A 17,561-nucleotide genomic window follows, 5' to 3' on the forward strand; every position below is an offset into this window, starting at 1 on the left:
GAGAATTGATGCTGGTGAGCCACCCACAAAAGTTGCTGCCGATTTTAATACCGGTAGGAGTACAATTACTGATTAGAAGACAAATAGGTCAGAAATTGAAAAATTTTGTTCCATCCAAGCATCAGGCAGTGCTGTGAAATCTTGAAAAACAATGAGAAAAGTTGCATATCCTCAGTTAGAAGAGGCCCTACTTTTCTGGCACGAACAAATAAGAGCCAAAGGTGTGCCAGTTTCAGGTCCTCTACTTTGTCAAAAAGCGATGATGTTTTGTGAGCTGATTGAAGGAAAGGGGGCAAGAATTCCTTGGAAGTGATGGCTGGCTGGATTGGTTCAAGAAGTAGCATGGCATTTGTGAAATTGTCATCAGCAGTGAATTATTATCTGGGGATGAAGCCGCTATTGCTGATTTTAAGAAGAAACTGCACATGATCATCAACAACGGAGGCTAGACTAGCGATCAGCTTTACAACTGTGATGAAACCGGGTTGAATTACAAAATGTTTCCAACAAAAACCCTTGCCTCTAAACAAGAAAAAACTGCATATATATATAGTAAGAGTTACTGTCCTCACTTGCAGTGATGCCACTGGCAGTCATAAACTGCGCTTTACTTTAATTGGCAAATCCAAAAAAAACAAAGAGCATTTAGATGGCATCCAGCTGATACACCTCTGCAATTGTGGTACACGAACCAGTCTAAGGTATGGATGAATGGTGCCATCTTCAAAGAGTGGTTCCAGGCAGTGTGTGTTCCAGCTGTAGAAAAATACATGGAGGAAAATGGACTTCCTTGAAAAGCGCTACTTCTTGTGGACAACACTGCTCCTTGGACAGATGATCTACAAGATAAGGATATCAAAGTTGTTTCTACCACCAAAGTCATGTCTATGTCAAACGATGGACCAAGGTGGTGTTGATGCGATGAAAAAACATTACAGAGTGCAAGCTGCTGGAATACTCGATCAGTGCGATTGATGCTGAAGATTTTGTGCAAGCTCTTAAAAAAAAAAAAAATCGATGTTTTAAGTGTCATTCATTGGATTGGTGATGCTTGGAATCTAACTCCTCCAATTTATCTCATTATGTCTTGGAAAAAAACTCTTAGATGATAAGGCAACTCGTCAGTGGTGGGAAGGAGGCGGCAACACCGAAACTAAAGATGACACGCCAGAAACAGATGAAAATGACATAATTTCGGTGAATGTACTGGAGAAGCTACCGAGTTGTGGAGACACGAACTTCGAAGACGTTGGAGAGTGAATGGAAAAAGACATTTTTGATTTGTCTAAGGAAGAAATCGTCCAAATTGTGACAAATCAGAAAGCGTCACAAGAATGTGTCTGATGACGAGACAGAGAAAAAGATTCCTCACACAGTCTGTTACAAAGTGATCTAAACTGCCCTGGAGTACATTAGGAGGAGGCAACTTTTCCCGAAATAGTTTGTTTCCAGTGTTGGAGATATATTGCCGCAACAAAAGTTTCTCACGCCAAAAAACAAAAAACCATTACAGACTTTTTTTACCAAAAAGATAAATTCTAATGAAATGTCCTAGAACTTCAGTGTCCATAAGTCAAAAGTTTTTTTACTTTAAAGTTCCTGTAGACAAACTTTTCTTTCCTTTGAGTAATCTTTAGATTTGTTTCATAATTTTGTACAGTAGGTTATTTTGTATTCAAAAGAGTAAGCAATAAAATTAAAACTCCTGTTTTTCCTGCTGCCAAATAAGGTGGTTTTTTTCTGTAACAATGCAAAATAAATGAGCTTTGTTATTCAGCATTTAAAAACTTGGTTTCAATCATACTATGGTGCCTTTTTAACACGTCAACACAATTTTTGCAGTCAAAAACATGCAGGCGTATTCACAACCATATCAATAACATTCTGGCGTATTCACAACCATATCAATAACATTCTATGTACCCTACACAACAGTCATATTTCGCAGTATTGACGCAATTTGAGGTTTTTTACGCATGAAAACAGAGGAATTTCGGTTTATCTGAAATTTTGGTTATCCGAACCAGCCGCTGTCCCCATCATTTCAGATAAACGGGAGTTTACTGTATCTCCATAAAGGATCACACAGTGCTGGTAAAACTCCTTTACAAGAACAGTGACTTTGCACCAGTAGCCCTCCAGAAGCTCCAGTCACTCAAGGGTATGAGAAAGTTCAATGTCTACTAAGGGGCTGGAAAGAATGATTACGAAATTTGATAAGGCAGGTTCTTTCGAAGTGCAGTATGGCAGAGCGAGAACAGCAGCTGATCTGATGTCTGTCAAAGATTTGGCCACAGCATTGCAGGAAGGACTGAGTGGTGGTGTTTGAACATGCGGTGCACAGGATATTGCTAAAATGTTGGACGTTTCTGAGAGCACTGTGCATAAAATCCTTCATAATATGCTGTATTGCTATCCATACAAAATCACCCATGTTCAAGAGTTGCTTCCTGCTGACCTGCCAGCAAGACAGACATGTGCTCTGGAATTTCTTGCTTGCATGGAAGTGGACAGTGAATGGTGCTGGAAGATTCTGTGACAGATGAAGACCATTTCCATCTCAAAAGGACATGTCATTACACAAATTGCAAAACATGGACAGTGGAAAATTTTCAGGCACATTAACCAGTTTTGCTTCATTCTGCGAAGGTGACAGTGTTGTGTGGGTTGATAGCATTATCATAGGCTAGTATTTTTTCGAGGAAATGAGTTCTGCGGGTCCTGTTACTTGCACTGTCACTGGTAAATGCTATGAGAGTCTTTTGTGCACCAATGTCATTCCAACCTTTCAGCAGCATGGATCTATGGGTAGGATCATTTTGATGCAAGACAGGGCTTCTCTGAACACTGTACAGCTGGTGCAGCAGCAGCTGCTGCAGAGGCATGTTGGAAATGCTAGAATTATCAACCATCATTTCCCTACCAGCCTGGTCATCCGGATTATCTGATCTTACCCCGTGTGACTTACGGCTGTGGGGTTATCCAGATGATATGTTCAGTGCTGTAATTGAGAACGTAGCTGAGTTCAACGCACACATTGTGCAGTGCAATCCCAGTGTGACCCCTGGGACACTATGATCTGTTGTGGACATGCTGTTTCTCAGTTGAAACTTGACAGAAAGTGGTGGACAGCATACTGAACATTGGTTGTGCCAGTCCCACAACAATTAGAAACAGATGTCATTTTTCTTTTTATGCAGTTTCTGGCCTCAGGACTATTTAAATTCGATTTTTTCCCCATCGGATGTGGTAAGACTTTGTTGTGGTAGATGGTATTACTTAGCAGTGCCACAAGTGTAGACTGCCGAACTTGTGCATTTGAACACGTTGAACAGTATGGGTGATCTAATGTGCAACTCAAACCATATCCATTGTATTGATATGCATCTGGCATTTGTTGCAGACTCCATTTATGTCACACTTCCCCCTTCCCTTCTGCCTGCATCCCTCCCTCCCTCCCTCCCTCCCTCCCTGATGTCAATATTATGCTGTTCAAATTTGATATCACTCTGAGCAGTTCTTCTTTCTCTACAGCATTTTGAAACTGGAACATTAGTTATGGACACACTGTACTTGCAATGTATTTACACTGACGGGCTTAATTTGTGGTCAAATAAGAGTGTGACCGGCAGGCTTGGCAAGCATCAGTATTTAAGTTCAAGCATGTATTTCTTGTGTTTCCGTATTTCTTGTTTTCCTCCTGCATATCAATAGAGTAAGAAGATTGAAGTTATAGGAAACTGTGTGTCTAAATCCTATATGGGACAACAGATCTTACTTTGTGGATCACTTATGTCATTTAGGAAAGAGAATCAGCAGCTGATTGATATAAAGGAACAGGAGAAGGCTGAACTCCAAAGCAAATTGAAGGAGAAGGGAGAAGAAGTCAAAGAAATACAGCTCCAGAAGAAGAAGGTGAAAGAACAAATCCAGGGATTAAACCAGTATGTATTAGACAATGTACAGTTAATACATTGTATGTTAACATACATTATTCATTTGATTATTTCATTTTACAGAGAGAGAGATAAGCTTATTGCCGAGAAGGACAAATTAAATGCCCAGTTTCAGGCATACAAGAATGAAGATGCCAGTCTCCAAACAGAATTTGATGTGTCTAAGAAGACTATTTCGAGAACCAATGAATTACTTGCAGATGAGAAGAAAAAGGTACTTTTTGGAAAAATGTTCTAATTCAGTTTTGGAAAGACTGGATTGACTTAGTGTGCGTTTGAAATATTGTACAATTATTTTCAGAGAGAACTAGAACTACTGGTTCTATTTTTCATCCATTTTGTAAGTACCTCTGGCAAAATAATTTTTAAGTTAGGTGAGGCGCATGGACTAGGACCTCATCCCTGCCTGCTCCATTCCCTCAACCCCCTCTCCCATTTCCCACAACCAGATACATGTGTTTATTTAAATATGTTGGTCAATGTATGGAATGATAGTCAATTATGACATCTTATTTACTTATGACAAAATTAGCTTTGAATTGTTTATTGATTGCTGATTACATGAGTTTGTGACACTCAATCTTAGGTTGTGCTATGCGCTGAGATGCATGGCTGTTGAGGTGGAACAGTCATTAGCGGGTGGCCTCTGGGGACCTTAATTGTATAAGGATTACTCAGGCAAGAGAGGCTCCGAGTGGACCCTTATTTCCCAGCTGCTTGTGAGACTGAGATGAAACTTTCAAAATTAAATTCAGTTCCCAGCATCGTGGGTTTACCATCTGGGAGTATTTGCACCCACTTATCCAAGTGAATAAGGCAAGGCATCCCGATAATCAAATAGTGTTTAGCAACAACGCTCAAGGAATTTTAAATCAAAATGTTTGCAGTGATAAAGATTGAGGGGGCATTTGAGTGTGTCCCTCTTCTACATTCATAAAGGCTTAGAAGGGCTTGCTGGTACCTTAGTCCATTAAGCAATTATGTAATGGTTCCTTATTGGTTGAGATAAAAGGGTGAAGCAGGTGGTACTCCTTAGGAAGTCGGAAAAATTGGGTGACTGACATAATTGTTCAGTTGGATAACTCCTTCAACTCAAGCAGGGGTGTGGTCACATACCATGATATTATGGGCATGGATGTAACAGAGCTAAAACGTGAATGGGCATCACAGGGGACAGTGGGTGTGGAGCAAAAGTCACAAAGGAATAATGGAGAAATTGAAGACCACTACCTTCATGCCCTAGGGCTGGGTTCCTGTGCCTTAGGGTTACCCCTTATGTACCTAACCATATGCGGGTGTTCGTTGTGGAAAATTACGTGACAACAAAGTCGTTGAAACAGTATGTTCAGTTGTTTGCTGAGAAGTTTAAGGGTGTCAAAATGCCAGCAAAGAGTGCCTTGCAATGCATTGCCAGAAAGTGGCCTTAGATATTCCAAAACGTGTGCGCACACCAGAAAATGTGGCTGCAATTCAGCAGAAAATACTTCAGAATCCTGTCAAATCAACCCGATGCCGAGACTGGCATATCATGTTGATTGTGCGGACGAATGCTCCACTTGGACCTTCACATAAATCCCTATCAAGTGTCTGTTGTCATGCATTAAAATCAGCAGATGCTCCTCAGCACCTCCAGTTTTGAGATTGGCCGTTCACTGAGACAACGAGTGGCGTGGATGTGGATCTGTTCTTTATGTCTGATGAAGCATGGTTTCATCTGAGTGGTTATGTCCACCCACAGAATCACTGGTTCTGAATAGTGGAGAATCCACACAACTTCCACGAAACACCATTGCATGATTAGAAGGCTGGGGTTTAGTGTGCAGTGTCTGCATACCACATTATTGGTTCCATCTTCTTTCATCAGATGCTGACTTTGGCGTGTTACATTGGCAACATTTTGAAACTGTTTGTGGCAGCATTAACGGAGGAGGTAAAGGCCAGCAGTTACTTCCAACAGGGTGGATCAACTGCTCATACAGTGGGCCACACCTTGGAGTACATTAACACAAGCTTCATGCCTGACAGAGTTCTATAGCTGGCCACCCAGGTCATCTGATCTGTCAGTGTGCAATTACTTTGTGTGGGGAGCTCTTATGTGTAAGGTGTATCACAACAACACTCTTAGTCTTCCGAGAACATTTTGGATGAGATTTCAGCAATTGCATCAGTCCAGCATCAATCTGCCTTCAGCAACTTGCTGACCAGGGCCCAAAAGTGCCAAGAAATGAATGGTGATCCTTTTAAACATCTGATACAGCCAGGTTAGTACTGTATTTCCTTTCCTCTGCAGTGTTTCTTTGTACGCTGGAACTCTGTTCTCTGGTCCAAATTTATTTTCCCTATCTTGCCAGTGATTTGGCCCTACAATGCTGAGTTGTGGAGGTTAAGTGACCTGTGTGGCTTGTGGAAAGATAGCACATGACTCTGTGACCGATTGCCCTTCTCCAACAATATTCATTATTTGCTCTGGGAGCCACCTAGTCTGGAGCCGAGGCCGCCCCGTTTTTTATTGAGGAATGCAAAATTCAGGAAATAACTGACAAGCAGAAGCAAAAAAAGAATGTAAGGTGACAAAACACCGCATTTGTCACCTGATGTGCTTTCTTCATGCAGAAACCTGTTCTCATAGTGGCTGCTTTGATGTGGAAGACATCCCCTGCACCATTAGTAACCACCAGCACCTGTAGTTGCAGCTGTGTGCGCCAAAGCACAGAGTAAAGGCATAGCAATCCAGGCAGCTACAACAGAAGAGATGAGCAAGATTTTCGCAGAAAGCAATGGGAAGTCGCCCCCCAAAAGCAGAGTGCCTCTCAGCGTCCCCTTTCCTCAGCATCCTCGAAGAGAAAGTGAGCGGACAAAGCGTCACAACATTTGGGTCAAAAATTATTCCGGGCACATCCTGGCTTGTCTGACTAATAAGGACATAATAGTTTCAGGATTGCCACATGTTCTGGAAATCAGGGAACCCCAAACGTATCAGGGGAATTTGAAAAACATTGGAAAATCTCATTTTTGTCTCAGTAGATGAAATAGTTCGTATACTGAGTTGTTATGCATTGTCGCTGTTTGGGCGCAGCTGAGTACATGCGCCGCTTCCATACTCTTATTCTTACTGCTTCTTCCCTTCCTACCACTGCCCTCAGCTTGTAGTGAGTGCTGTCACCACTTCTTGCCCTAGCGTAGCAGCTGCCAATGAGAGGCAGGGAAATGTGAGGCTTGGTTTGTTTGGATCTGATTCTCAGAGATTGTAGACATAGTGACTGGAGACAGCAGTCAGCTGTCTGTGGGTTGTGTCTGAGTGATTGTGTGAATGTGCATGTGTTCTCATTTTCTGTGGCCAAAAATTTAGTTCTGAGTGTGTAATTGCCTTTTCTACATTCCTGTCTGTGGCTCAGCGATCATCTTTATGGTGAGTTGCTACCTATCTTCTAGTATTGATTCTCAGAGTATTTGTGCAAGTTATCTGTTGCATGGATTGATCACTGGAGTCACATTTCATTAACATGCTGTCAGTAACGCATGAATAGTTGGCCACACAAGTGGATTTCCATGACGGGCCAAAACCGAAGGTCCTTACTGTAGGTATCTCTAATGGATCAGGTTTGCCGATCTGAAGCACATCATTTCCAACTAATGTGCAGGCCCTGCCCATCGGATCTGGTCTCACTGATCTGTCTTCAGGCTGGGTTTGTCTGTGGGTGGTGTAGTATGGCGGATTTTCGTGGTTTATCCACAGACCCAGGAATGCGTTGCTCCTCAACAGGCTTAAAGGGCATGGGCGATGGATTTCAGGGATTACAATGGTCTCGCTGCAAGTACATGGTACAGTGCAGTGTTTTATAAGCATTTTATTTATTCTAGTACATTTCGACATCTGAAAGTATTTATGTATTAGAAAATTTGGACGATAACAAGAAGAAACTAGTGGCAGTCACTGGCGGTTTGTATGTTATGTTCTCATGTATTTCTCAAAAGAAAAATCACAAAGTACCTGTAAAATAAGACATACCACAGTGGTAATATCTGACAATAATGAATGTAGTAGAACCAATATTTTATTGGAGGTCACCTACAGTGTTAGCTTACACAACTCTTCCTTGCCTCATACACTTCTTTGAAGAGGCCTGTTTTTTTCTGAGGTTATTTCAGAAATGTCAGGAGGATCTCAAGGCAGAACTCAGGGCTGCCAATAGCAGCTGTAAAAGAGCAAGGGTGTCTCATAACATCAGAGATGTTACTCAGACAATGGCTCAAGCATATAAGACGATTACGGGCAATTGTAGCAAAGATCCAGCTTCTTGCCACTATCTGGAGCCACAGGAGAGTGTTGGTTTCTGTTTCTGTCCCACAAACTGAGGAATACAACCAGCCCTTCTCTGTGGAAGTTGGATTGTGCATTGCAAGTAGTGCGTGATACTACCCCGGTCACAACCTAAGAATATACACCACATCCAAACACTCTGGAGGAAGTCCTCCTCCAGCTCTTTAATGAAATTTGGATGACTGGAGACTCCCCATTTCATGGAAAGAATATATTTTAATCCCCAATTTTAAAGATGGGGAAGTATTGGACTGATCCTGGTAGTTACAGCATTAGTCCCCCAAGCTGCTTAGGAAAGATCCTGGAGTGTAAGATCAGCTGGAACCTAGTGGGTTCTTGAAGGTCCCTACCAAGTTGCTCCCACTGCGGGTTCAGAAGGTATTACTCCACACTTGATAACCTGACCCTACTCAGTTTCCTCCAAAAGCAACAGGTTATCAGTGTCATCTTAATTTGGAAAAGGCCTACGATACTACGTATAGGCATATTTTGTTGCATTGGGTGTTCTCTGAATGTGTACCCACTTACATGCAGTCTTTCCTATCTGATAAATATTGTAGATGCAAGTATGGGAATGCCCTGTCTATTTTCAGCAGCAGAACAATGTCCCTCAAAGGAGTGTTAAGTATCATGGCAGTCGCCATTCCGATCAACAGTATTACGTCCACAGTATGGGTCTCCTGTACTGTGTTCCTTGTTCGTGGACAACTTTTCCATCATCTGTGCCTCCTCCAAGCTTGCAACAGATACTCGGCAATTGCATTTGAAGTTCAGGCAGTTGGAGGTATGATCTTAACAGAGGGTTCAGAGTTTTCTTTGTAGAAAACTTTTCGTGTTGTTCTCGATCGCTGCCGCTCTCTTTAATTTACTTGTTCTAAAACTGGAGGATACTGTTCTCACGTTTAAGAACAAGGAGAAATGTCTGGGCCCCACTTTTGATGGCAATGTAATGGCTACCACACCTTTAAAAAAGTTAGTCAGATGGTTCAAACAGACTTAAATGCAATAGTCACAGGTTGGATGGTACAAGAAGTGCAGGACGCTCTTTCTCGTGCAGAGGCAGGACAGAGAGAATTTTTTGCTAGGTTCCAGGGCTGGGGAAATGAACTCGTTGATGAGGCCGCCAAGGGGGCTTGCTCCAGTCCACTACCAGTTCACTGTTCAGTCCCACAGCAGGCTGTCACCTCATTTGTGACCAAAAAGACTGTATAGTAGTAGTAGTAGTAGTAGTAGTAGCAGCAGCAGTAGCAGTAGCAGTCCTTAACAGGGCTTAGAGTGGGACATTGCCCATTGACCCATGGCTTCCTCTTAAATCACAACGATTCACAAGTTTGTTATGGATGTGGGACACAGCTGTCTCTCTAACACGTTTTCTTTTCCGAACTCGGCCCCATTTCCTAAACCTCCACAGTCCTTTTCCTTCACCCCTCTCTCTTGTGCCACAAGGAGCCGCCACTGGCTCTGAAGGCTTGCATAATTTTAACCTTCTTTGTGTGTGTGTTCCCATGCTGTCACTTGTCAGATGATTTTCTGTCTTCAGTTGCATTATATTGTCAAAAGTTGATTATTTTTGTTCTTATATTTTAATTGTGTGTTTTTTGTATCGTGACATGAGGGCTGATGTGGGTTCCCCACAGGACCTGTCCCCTATTTTAACTGGTAATGAGATGAATGTGATTTTTAGAATTTTAAGTTATTTGTGATTTGCATAACTCTTCCCAAAATCCTGGGCGTGAGGTTTTGATTTGTCACTGAGTGACTGTCACCCATTATTTCTTAGTAGTCATTCAGCTGCAGTCGCCTGTCCCCTTTTAACCATGTCTCTACTGATATTTTAGCCTTGGTTTTATCGAGTTATTTTGCTATTAGTTATGTTGCTGTGTTTTGTCCGACTTTCATTCACGGCTTTTCTGATGCTCCCCATATCGGTGTTGTCTTAATTCTTGTGTGAGAATACAACTTGGTTTTCTGATTTAATGTTTTTCACCACCCTTATCTGTATATCATTCATATAAGGGTGGATGATGACATTGCTGTTTAGCACCATCACCCACAAATCATTATCCCTGATATTTTTTGCCAGAGATACTAATTTTGTCAAAAGTATAAAGAAGCTGTCAGATTATGACCTTATGCGAGCTGATTTGCCTAAAAAAAAATAAAATTGAATAATGTCAATGAAGCAAAGCTATGTCTGTCCCTATAGTTAGTGTCTGAGTAAAAATTATAAGTTTTGCATAAAAATAAAAAATTGGTTTCGTGATTCACACACACACACACACACACACACACACACACACACACACACACTCCACTATCCTGTATTTCTCAGTCAATTTTGAGGAAACTATTAGGTAAGAAATATATATTTCTGCACCTTATAGCCACACCTCACACCTTGATAACGAACTGGTTTTCTTTTAGTTATTGCCCATAGTTACTGTGGCACTTCAGTGTAAAGTGCAACACCACATGTGTTTTGGAAAGTTTGCAATGTGAAATGTAGTTGCTGGTCATATCATGTTCGATGCATATTATGCCATACATTACTCCATTTGAAATGTAGCTAGCATATAAAAATTGTTTATAACTGTGAGAGGAGAGTCTTAAATGTTTCCATTCTTGGAAAGAAGATATATGTTGGACCTTGTCCACTATGAGGCTGGCAGCCACACACTACATATGTAGCTATTACTGCCTGCTATGCAGAGTGTGAAGCTGCCTTGTTTCTTTTCTTCTTATGCTGCCAATGCTAACTGAAACTGGAACAGTGAAACTTACTAAAATGAAGAGAGACTGGCAGTTTTCAGTTTATGATGCTGACTATGTTTTTTCAGACTATGCTGTCTGGTTTCGGGAAACTTTGTGACAGGCATTAATTCCTGTTACTTCTGAATAAGTAGCTGGACGATGCCAAGAACATGTTAGGATTTTCTATCTCCAAATCCAGCCCTGTTTCTTTCCATTACTCCTCAAGCTGAATTTCTTACCACTTTGCAAAATCAAACAGTTGTAGAAATACTATCCTAGCTTTGTTAATTTAGAACCATTATTGTATATGTAGTACATTGAATAAAGTACCGTACTTGGTGCCCTCAGGAATCAGCATTTGTTTTCTAGGCACAGGCTTGGCGACCCTGTGGGCCTGCCTACTTGGATTGCAAGGATGGTAAAAACCTTTATAAAAAAACTCTTAATGTCAAGGAGTGCTGTGCTCCAATAAAATGCATGGCTGTTGAGGTGGAATAGTCGTTAGCGATCAACCTCTGGGAACTGGCCATCCCTCAGTTGTCTACGGCTTACCTAGGCACAGGGGCCTCTGTCTAGGTGGAATTTGATTTCCCTAGCTGCTTGCGGGACAGAGATGGAACCCTAGAAATTTACTACTCGTCCTTTCAGCAGAATGGGTGGGCCACTGGTAGGTACCAACACCTATTCTAACAAGAGGGCTCATGAAGCCAGGACTCCAGACTTGGGGATTACAGTTTGTCAGTCTCTATTAAGAGAAAACATGCTGGTGGTCAGAACGTTAAGATACCCATCCCCCTGGGGCATCAGGACTCCGGCAATGGCCATCCTGCCAGGTGGCCTTTGTTGCGGTTGGCTGGTGCCCGTGTGGAGGACACTTGGTCAGAGGGGGTGGCATCAGGGCGAATGACACAAAATGAAGTGTAGTCCATCACCTCTTGCTGAGGGGTGGTCCAAAAATGAGATCTGTGTCAGTCTTGATCAAAACAGCATCCTCTGCCCAGTCACAAGCATTACTCACTTGTGACAAGCTGAAGGATGTTTCTGTAGCCATCATGCCCCATAAGAGCTTAAATATGGTCCAGGGTATCATATTTCACAGTGACCTCCTTTTGCAGTCTGATGATGAGCTGCACACCAATTTCAAGCGGCGAGGTGTACATTTCGTCCGGCGTGTTCTACATCTACATCTACATTCATACTCCGCAAGCCACCCAACGATGTGTGGCGGAGGGCACTTTACTTTTCACCGGGGTCCGAGGGATAATCAGGTTGCCACCAGTACCTTCATATTGGCCTTCGAGGGTGATACATTGCCCGAGAAGGTCAAGGTGATGGTTTACCACTGTGATGTAAAGCCCTATATCCCTCCCCTGGTGCGGTGCCTTAAGTGCTGGAAGTTTGGCCAAATGTCTTCCCGCTGTACTTCCAGTGTCACATGTCTAGATGGCGCATGCCCATTACATCCGAGTACTCCATGTGCCCCGCCTCCCAGCTGTGGCAACTGCAAAGAGCACTATTCGCCTTGCTCACCAGACTGCAGGATTCTCCAGAAAGAAAGGGAAATCATTGAGTAAAAGACCCAGAACTGACTGATTTACACTGAAGCTAAGGGAAAATTTGAACACCTGCATCCTGTACGTATGACTTCGTCTTAACGCTGCTGCTACAACAGTTCTGGATGCACCAGTTCCGCCAGCCCCAGTAACCTCTGTCGGAAGAATACACCTGCCCCCTTGTTGGTGATGGGAGATGTCTGTCCCCACTTCTAAGCCGGAGAAGCGTAAGCTTTCTTCAGCTGCTCTTGCTAGAAAGGGGTCCCTTAGGTCACTCCCTTCCTAGGTTCCTACTAGTGGAAAAGATGACACGTAAACTATCTCACTGAATTTTCCATGCCTTCCCAGTTTCATGATGTCATTCTCAGTAGAACTGTGGCAGTTTTTTCCACCATGTGGCTGAGCTACGGCAACTGTTAAGCTTCACACCTGCTATCTGCGTTGCCCTCCAGGAAACCTGGTTTCAGGCAGTGCAGACCCCTGCCCTCCGCATCTATAAGGGATGTTACAGGACCCGTAGCGACTGTAATGGAGTGTCGGGTGGAGTTTGCATTTATGTCCTAAACTCGGTGTGTAGTGACACTGTGCCCCTTCAATCCCCTCTTAAAGCTGTGGCTGTCAGAATAAGGATGACACAGGAAATAACTGTCTGCAATGTATATGTTCCTCCAGAAGGTGCAGTACCCCTGGATGTATTAGCTGCACTGATTGATCAACTCCCTAAACCTTTCTTCCTTTTGGGAGATTTTAACACCCATAACCCCCTTGTGGCGTGGCACTGTGCTTACTGGTCGAGGCAGAGATGTTGAAACTGTACTGTCTCAGTTTGACCTCTGCCTCGTAAATACTGGGTCTGCCACACGGTAGTTACTCAACCATTGATTTATCAATGTGCAGCCCAGGACTTCTCCCATCTATCCACTGGAGAGCACATGATGACCTGTGTGGTAGTGACCACTTCCCCATCTTCCTGTCACTGTCCCGGTGTCAGGCCCATGGACGTCTGCCCAGATGGGCTTTAAACAAGGCAGACTGGTAACATTGACATGATGGTTGAGCAGGTGACAACAAAAACTGTTTCTACAGAAGAAAACGTGATCCCTCGCTCTTTAGGGTGCCTCCGGAGCAAGGCAGTCCTTTGTGGTTGCCGGTAGTCGCTGAAGAAATTAAGGAGGGTGGGCAAGATCTACAGTGGGATAAGCGGCACCCTTCCCTGGAGTACCTCATAGCCTTTAAATGGCTACGTGCCCATGTCTGCCAGCTTATCAAAAGACTGAAACTGGAATGTTGGAGTAGATAAGTCTTGACCATTGGATGCCATATGTCACCTTCCCAAGTCTCTGCAAAGATCAAACATTTTTTCGGGTACCAGACCCCCAACAGATGTTCCCAGTGTTACCATAAGTGGCGTGTTATCTACTGACGCAAATGCGATTGCTGATCACTTTGCTCAAGCCTCTGCATCAGAGAATTACACCCCGTCCCCCAGCCATTCGCACTCTCAAATGCCTGCTGGAAGAGAAAGTCTTCTCATTCACTAAACCCCACAGTGAATCCTTTAATGCCCAATTTTCAGAGTGGGAGCTCCTCAGGACCCTGGCACGTTTCCCCGACACAGCTCCTGGACCAGATCGGATTCACAGTTAGATGATGAAACATCTCTCTTTTGACTACAGGCGACATCTCCTCGTCATCTTCGGCGGGAGTACACAATCATTTTGGTGCTCAAACCTGGTAAAAACCCGCTTGATGTGGATAGCTCTTGGCCCATCAGCCTCACCAACGTCCTTTGTAAGCTGCTGGAACGTATGGTATGTCGGTGGTTGGGTTGGGTGCTGGAGTCACGTGGCTTGCTGGCTCCGTCAGGGTGGCTTCCACCAGGGTCGCTCTACCACTGATAATCCTGTGGCCATTGAGTCTGCCATCCGAACAGCCTTTCCCAGATGGAAACACCTGATTGCCGTCATTTTTGACTTACATAAAGCATACGACACGACTTGGCGACATCATATCCTTGCCACATTGTTTGAGTGGGGTCTCTGGGGACCACTCCAGATGTTTATCCAAAACTTCCTGTCGCTCGGTATTTTCCGTTTCCGAGTTGGTGACTCCCATAGTTCCATCCGTATCCAGGAGAGAGCTCAGTACAGTGTGTGTGTGTCTCTATTTTTAGTGGCCATTAACAGTCTAGCAGCAGCTGTCGGGCCCTGCCCTCTGTCTCACCTTCTCTGTATGCAGATGACTTCTGCATTTTGTACTGCTGCTCCAGTACTGTAGTTGCTGAGCAGTGCCTCCAGGGAGCCGTCCACAATGCGCAGTCATGGGCTCTAGCCCACGGCTTCCAGTTTTCAGCGGCAAAGTCGTGTCTCATGCACTTCTGTCGACATCGTACCATTCACCCGGAACCCACACTTTACCTTAGTGACGATTCACTCACTGTAGTGGAGACATATCAATTCCTAGGGCTGGTTTTCGATGCTCTATTGGCGTGGCTCCCTCATCTTCGCCAGCTTAAGCAGAAGTGCTGTCAGCACCTCAATGCCCTCCATTGCCTGACCAACACCAATTTGGGTGCAGATCGCTGTACACTGCTGCAGCTCTACAGAGCCCTTGTCCAATCCCGAATTGACTACGGGACTGTGGTTTATGGTTTGGCAATGCCTTCAGTATTGCATTTACTCGACCCTGTGCACCACAGTGGGGTTCGATTAGCGACTCGTGCTTTTATGACAAGTCTGGTGACCAGCGTACTGGTGGAAGCGTGTGTCCCTTCACTACAGATCAGACGTGCGCAACTGCTTGCCAGTTAAGCAGCACAAATTCATAGTTCCCCTGAGCATCCGAATTACCATCTCCTTTTCCCGCCTGTGGCAGTCCATCTCCCGCATTGGCGTCCCATATTGGGGCTAACGATTGTGGTTCGCGTGCGGTCCCTTCTCTCCAAACTGGAGTCCTTCCATTTACCACCTGTCCATTCACGTACCCCTCCATGGTGTACACCTAGACCACAGCTTCGTCTGGACCTTTTGAATGGCCCTAAGGACTCTTTTAACCCCGCCGCTCTCACTTCCTCTAGATTCTTTACATGTTCTGGGGCTCTGAAGCGGTTTACACCAATGGCTCAATGGCTGATGGTCACATAGGCTTTGCATATGTTCATGGAGGACATTGAGCAGCAATCCTTGCCAGTTGGCTGCAGTGTTTTCACTGCAGAGCTGGTGGCCATATCTTGTGCTCTTGAGTACATCCACTCATGCCCTGGGGAGTCATTTCTCCTTTGTGCTACTCATTGAGCAGCCTACAAGCTATCGACCAGTGCTACCCTCGCCACCCTCTGGTAGCATCCAATCAGGAGGCCATCTATGCCCTGGAACAGTCCTGCCATTCCGTGGTGTTTGTGTGGACCCAGGACACATCGGAGTCCCTGGCAATGAACTTGCCGACAGGCTGGCCAAACAGGGTGATGCGGAAACTGCTTCTGGAGATAGGCATCTCCAAAGCTGACCTGCATTCTGTCTTACACCGCAGGGTTTTCCAGCTTTGGGAGACGGAATGGCGTAACAGTATGCACAACACACTGCATGTCATTAAGGAGACTATGAATGTGTGGAAGTCTTCCATGCAGGCCTCTCGCAGGGAATCAGTTGTCCTCTGCCGGCTCTGCATTGGCCATTTGTGGCTAATGCATGATTACCTACTCCGTCGCGAGGATCCACCTCAGTGTTGCTGTGGCTCCCAAATGACAGTCGTCCACCTCTTGCTGGACTGCCCACTTTCAGCCACTCTCCGGCAGGCATTTAACTTTCCCAGCACCCTGCCTTCGGTTTTGGGCGACAGTGCCTCCACAGCAGCTTTAGTTTTACGTTTTATCCGTGAGAGTTGGTTTTATACTTCTATGTAAGTTTTAGCGCATGTCCTTTCGACCCTCTGTGTACTCTACCCTGGTGGTTTTAGGGTGGAGGTTTTATTCTCGTGGTTGGCCAGCCACTGTAATCTGCTTTCATGTTTTGCTATCTTCTGTTTCTAGCGTCTGTTGTTTTCTTGTCCTCTTTTGTTCCTTTTAGTGTCTGTTGCCTTCCCTTTGTTCTTGTGGCTTTTCCTTTCTTTCCACTTTGTGTTATATGTTTCGTCTGTTTTATTCTCACACTTGTGGCATTGTTTTGTTAGGAACAAGGTACCAATAACCTCATAGTTTGGTCCTTTCTCCTGGCTTTAAACCAACTAACCTCTGCTGCCCTTACCATGGAATTGAAGGTCTTGTTACTGAAGGCCCCGTTGATGTTCAGGAAGATGCAGAGGGCTGTTACTTGGAAGTGAAATGCTCTCTCCACCATCCCATTGAGTTGGAGAGCTGCTTCACGTGATTTACCTAGTTGATGTGTGTGTCAGTTTGAATGTAGGGGGGGGGCCCTAATTAGCCTCCTCTCCCCAACATATACATTATCCAGTTTTTCCAATGTTTTGAGAATGGAGGAGGAAAGACTTATTGGTCTCATATCCATGGCCTTGGTATGATCAATTCTACCTGAAGACAACCTTCACTGCCCTCCAAGCATTGGGAATGATTCTTACTGCTAGGCTAACCCTGAATAACCTGCATAGAACTATTACAAGATTCTCTCCTGCCTGTTGCAGGAGTGCTGGAAAGATTCCATCTGGGCCAGGTGACTTGAACGGTTGGAATGTTCCCACCACTCATTGGATTTTATTGAAGTCCACGCACTCCTTGGGTGATTCCCAGTCCTCTCTTGGAGCGCCTGATTTAGGTTTTCCGTGATTTCCCTAAATCGCTTCAGGCAAATGCCGGGATGGATCCTTTGAAAGGGCACGGCCGATTTCCTTCCCCATCCTTCCCTAACCCGAGCTTGCACTCCGTCTCTAATGACCTCGTTGTCGACGGGACGATAAACACTAAATCTCCTCCTCCTCCTCCTCCTTGGAGTGCCTGAGAACCATTGTCTCTCCAGGATCACATTCTGG

General features: G+C 44.4%; 1 protein-coding gene across 1 annotated transcript in view; it reads left to right on the plus strand.

Annotated features, from left to right (window-relative positions):
* LOC126248027 (structural maintenance of chromosomes protein 4-like) overlaps positions 1–17,561 on the plus strand; it is a 245,003-nt gene that overhangs the window by 91,564 nt on the left and 135,878 nt on the right. Inside the window, exons 6-7 of the mRNA XM_049948624.1 lie at positions 3,804–3,944; positions 4,020–4,170. Coding sequence (XP_049804581.1) covers positions 3,804–3,944; positions 4,020–4,170 — 292 coding nt within the window. The remainder of the gene's footprint in view (positions 1–3,803; positions 3,945–4,019; positions 4,171–17,561) is intronic.

The sequence above is a fragment of the Schistocerca nitens genome, chromosome 3 (assembly GCF_023898315.1).
Source record: "Schistocerca nitens isolate TAMUIC-IGC-003100 chromosome 3, iqSchNite1.1, whole genome shotgun sequence".
NCBI lineage: Eukaryota > Metazoa > Arthropoda > Insecta > Orthoptera > Acrididae > Schistocerca > Schistocerca nitens.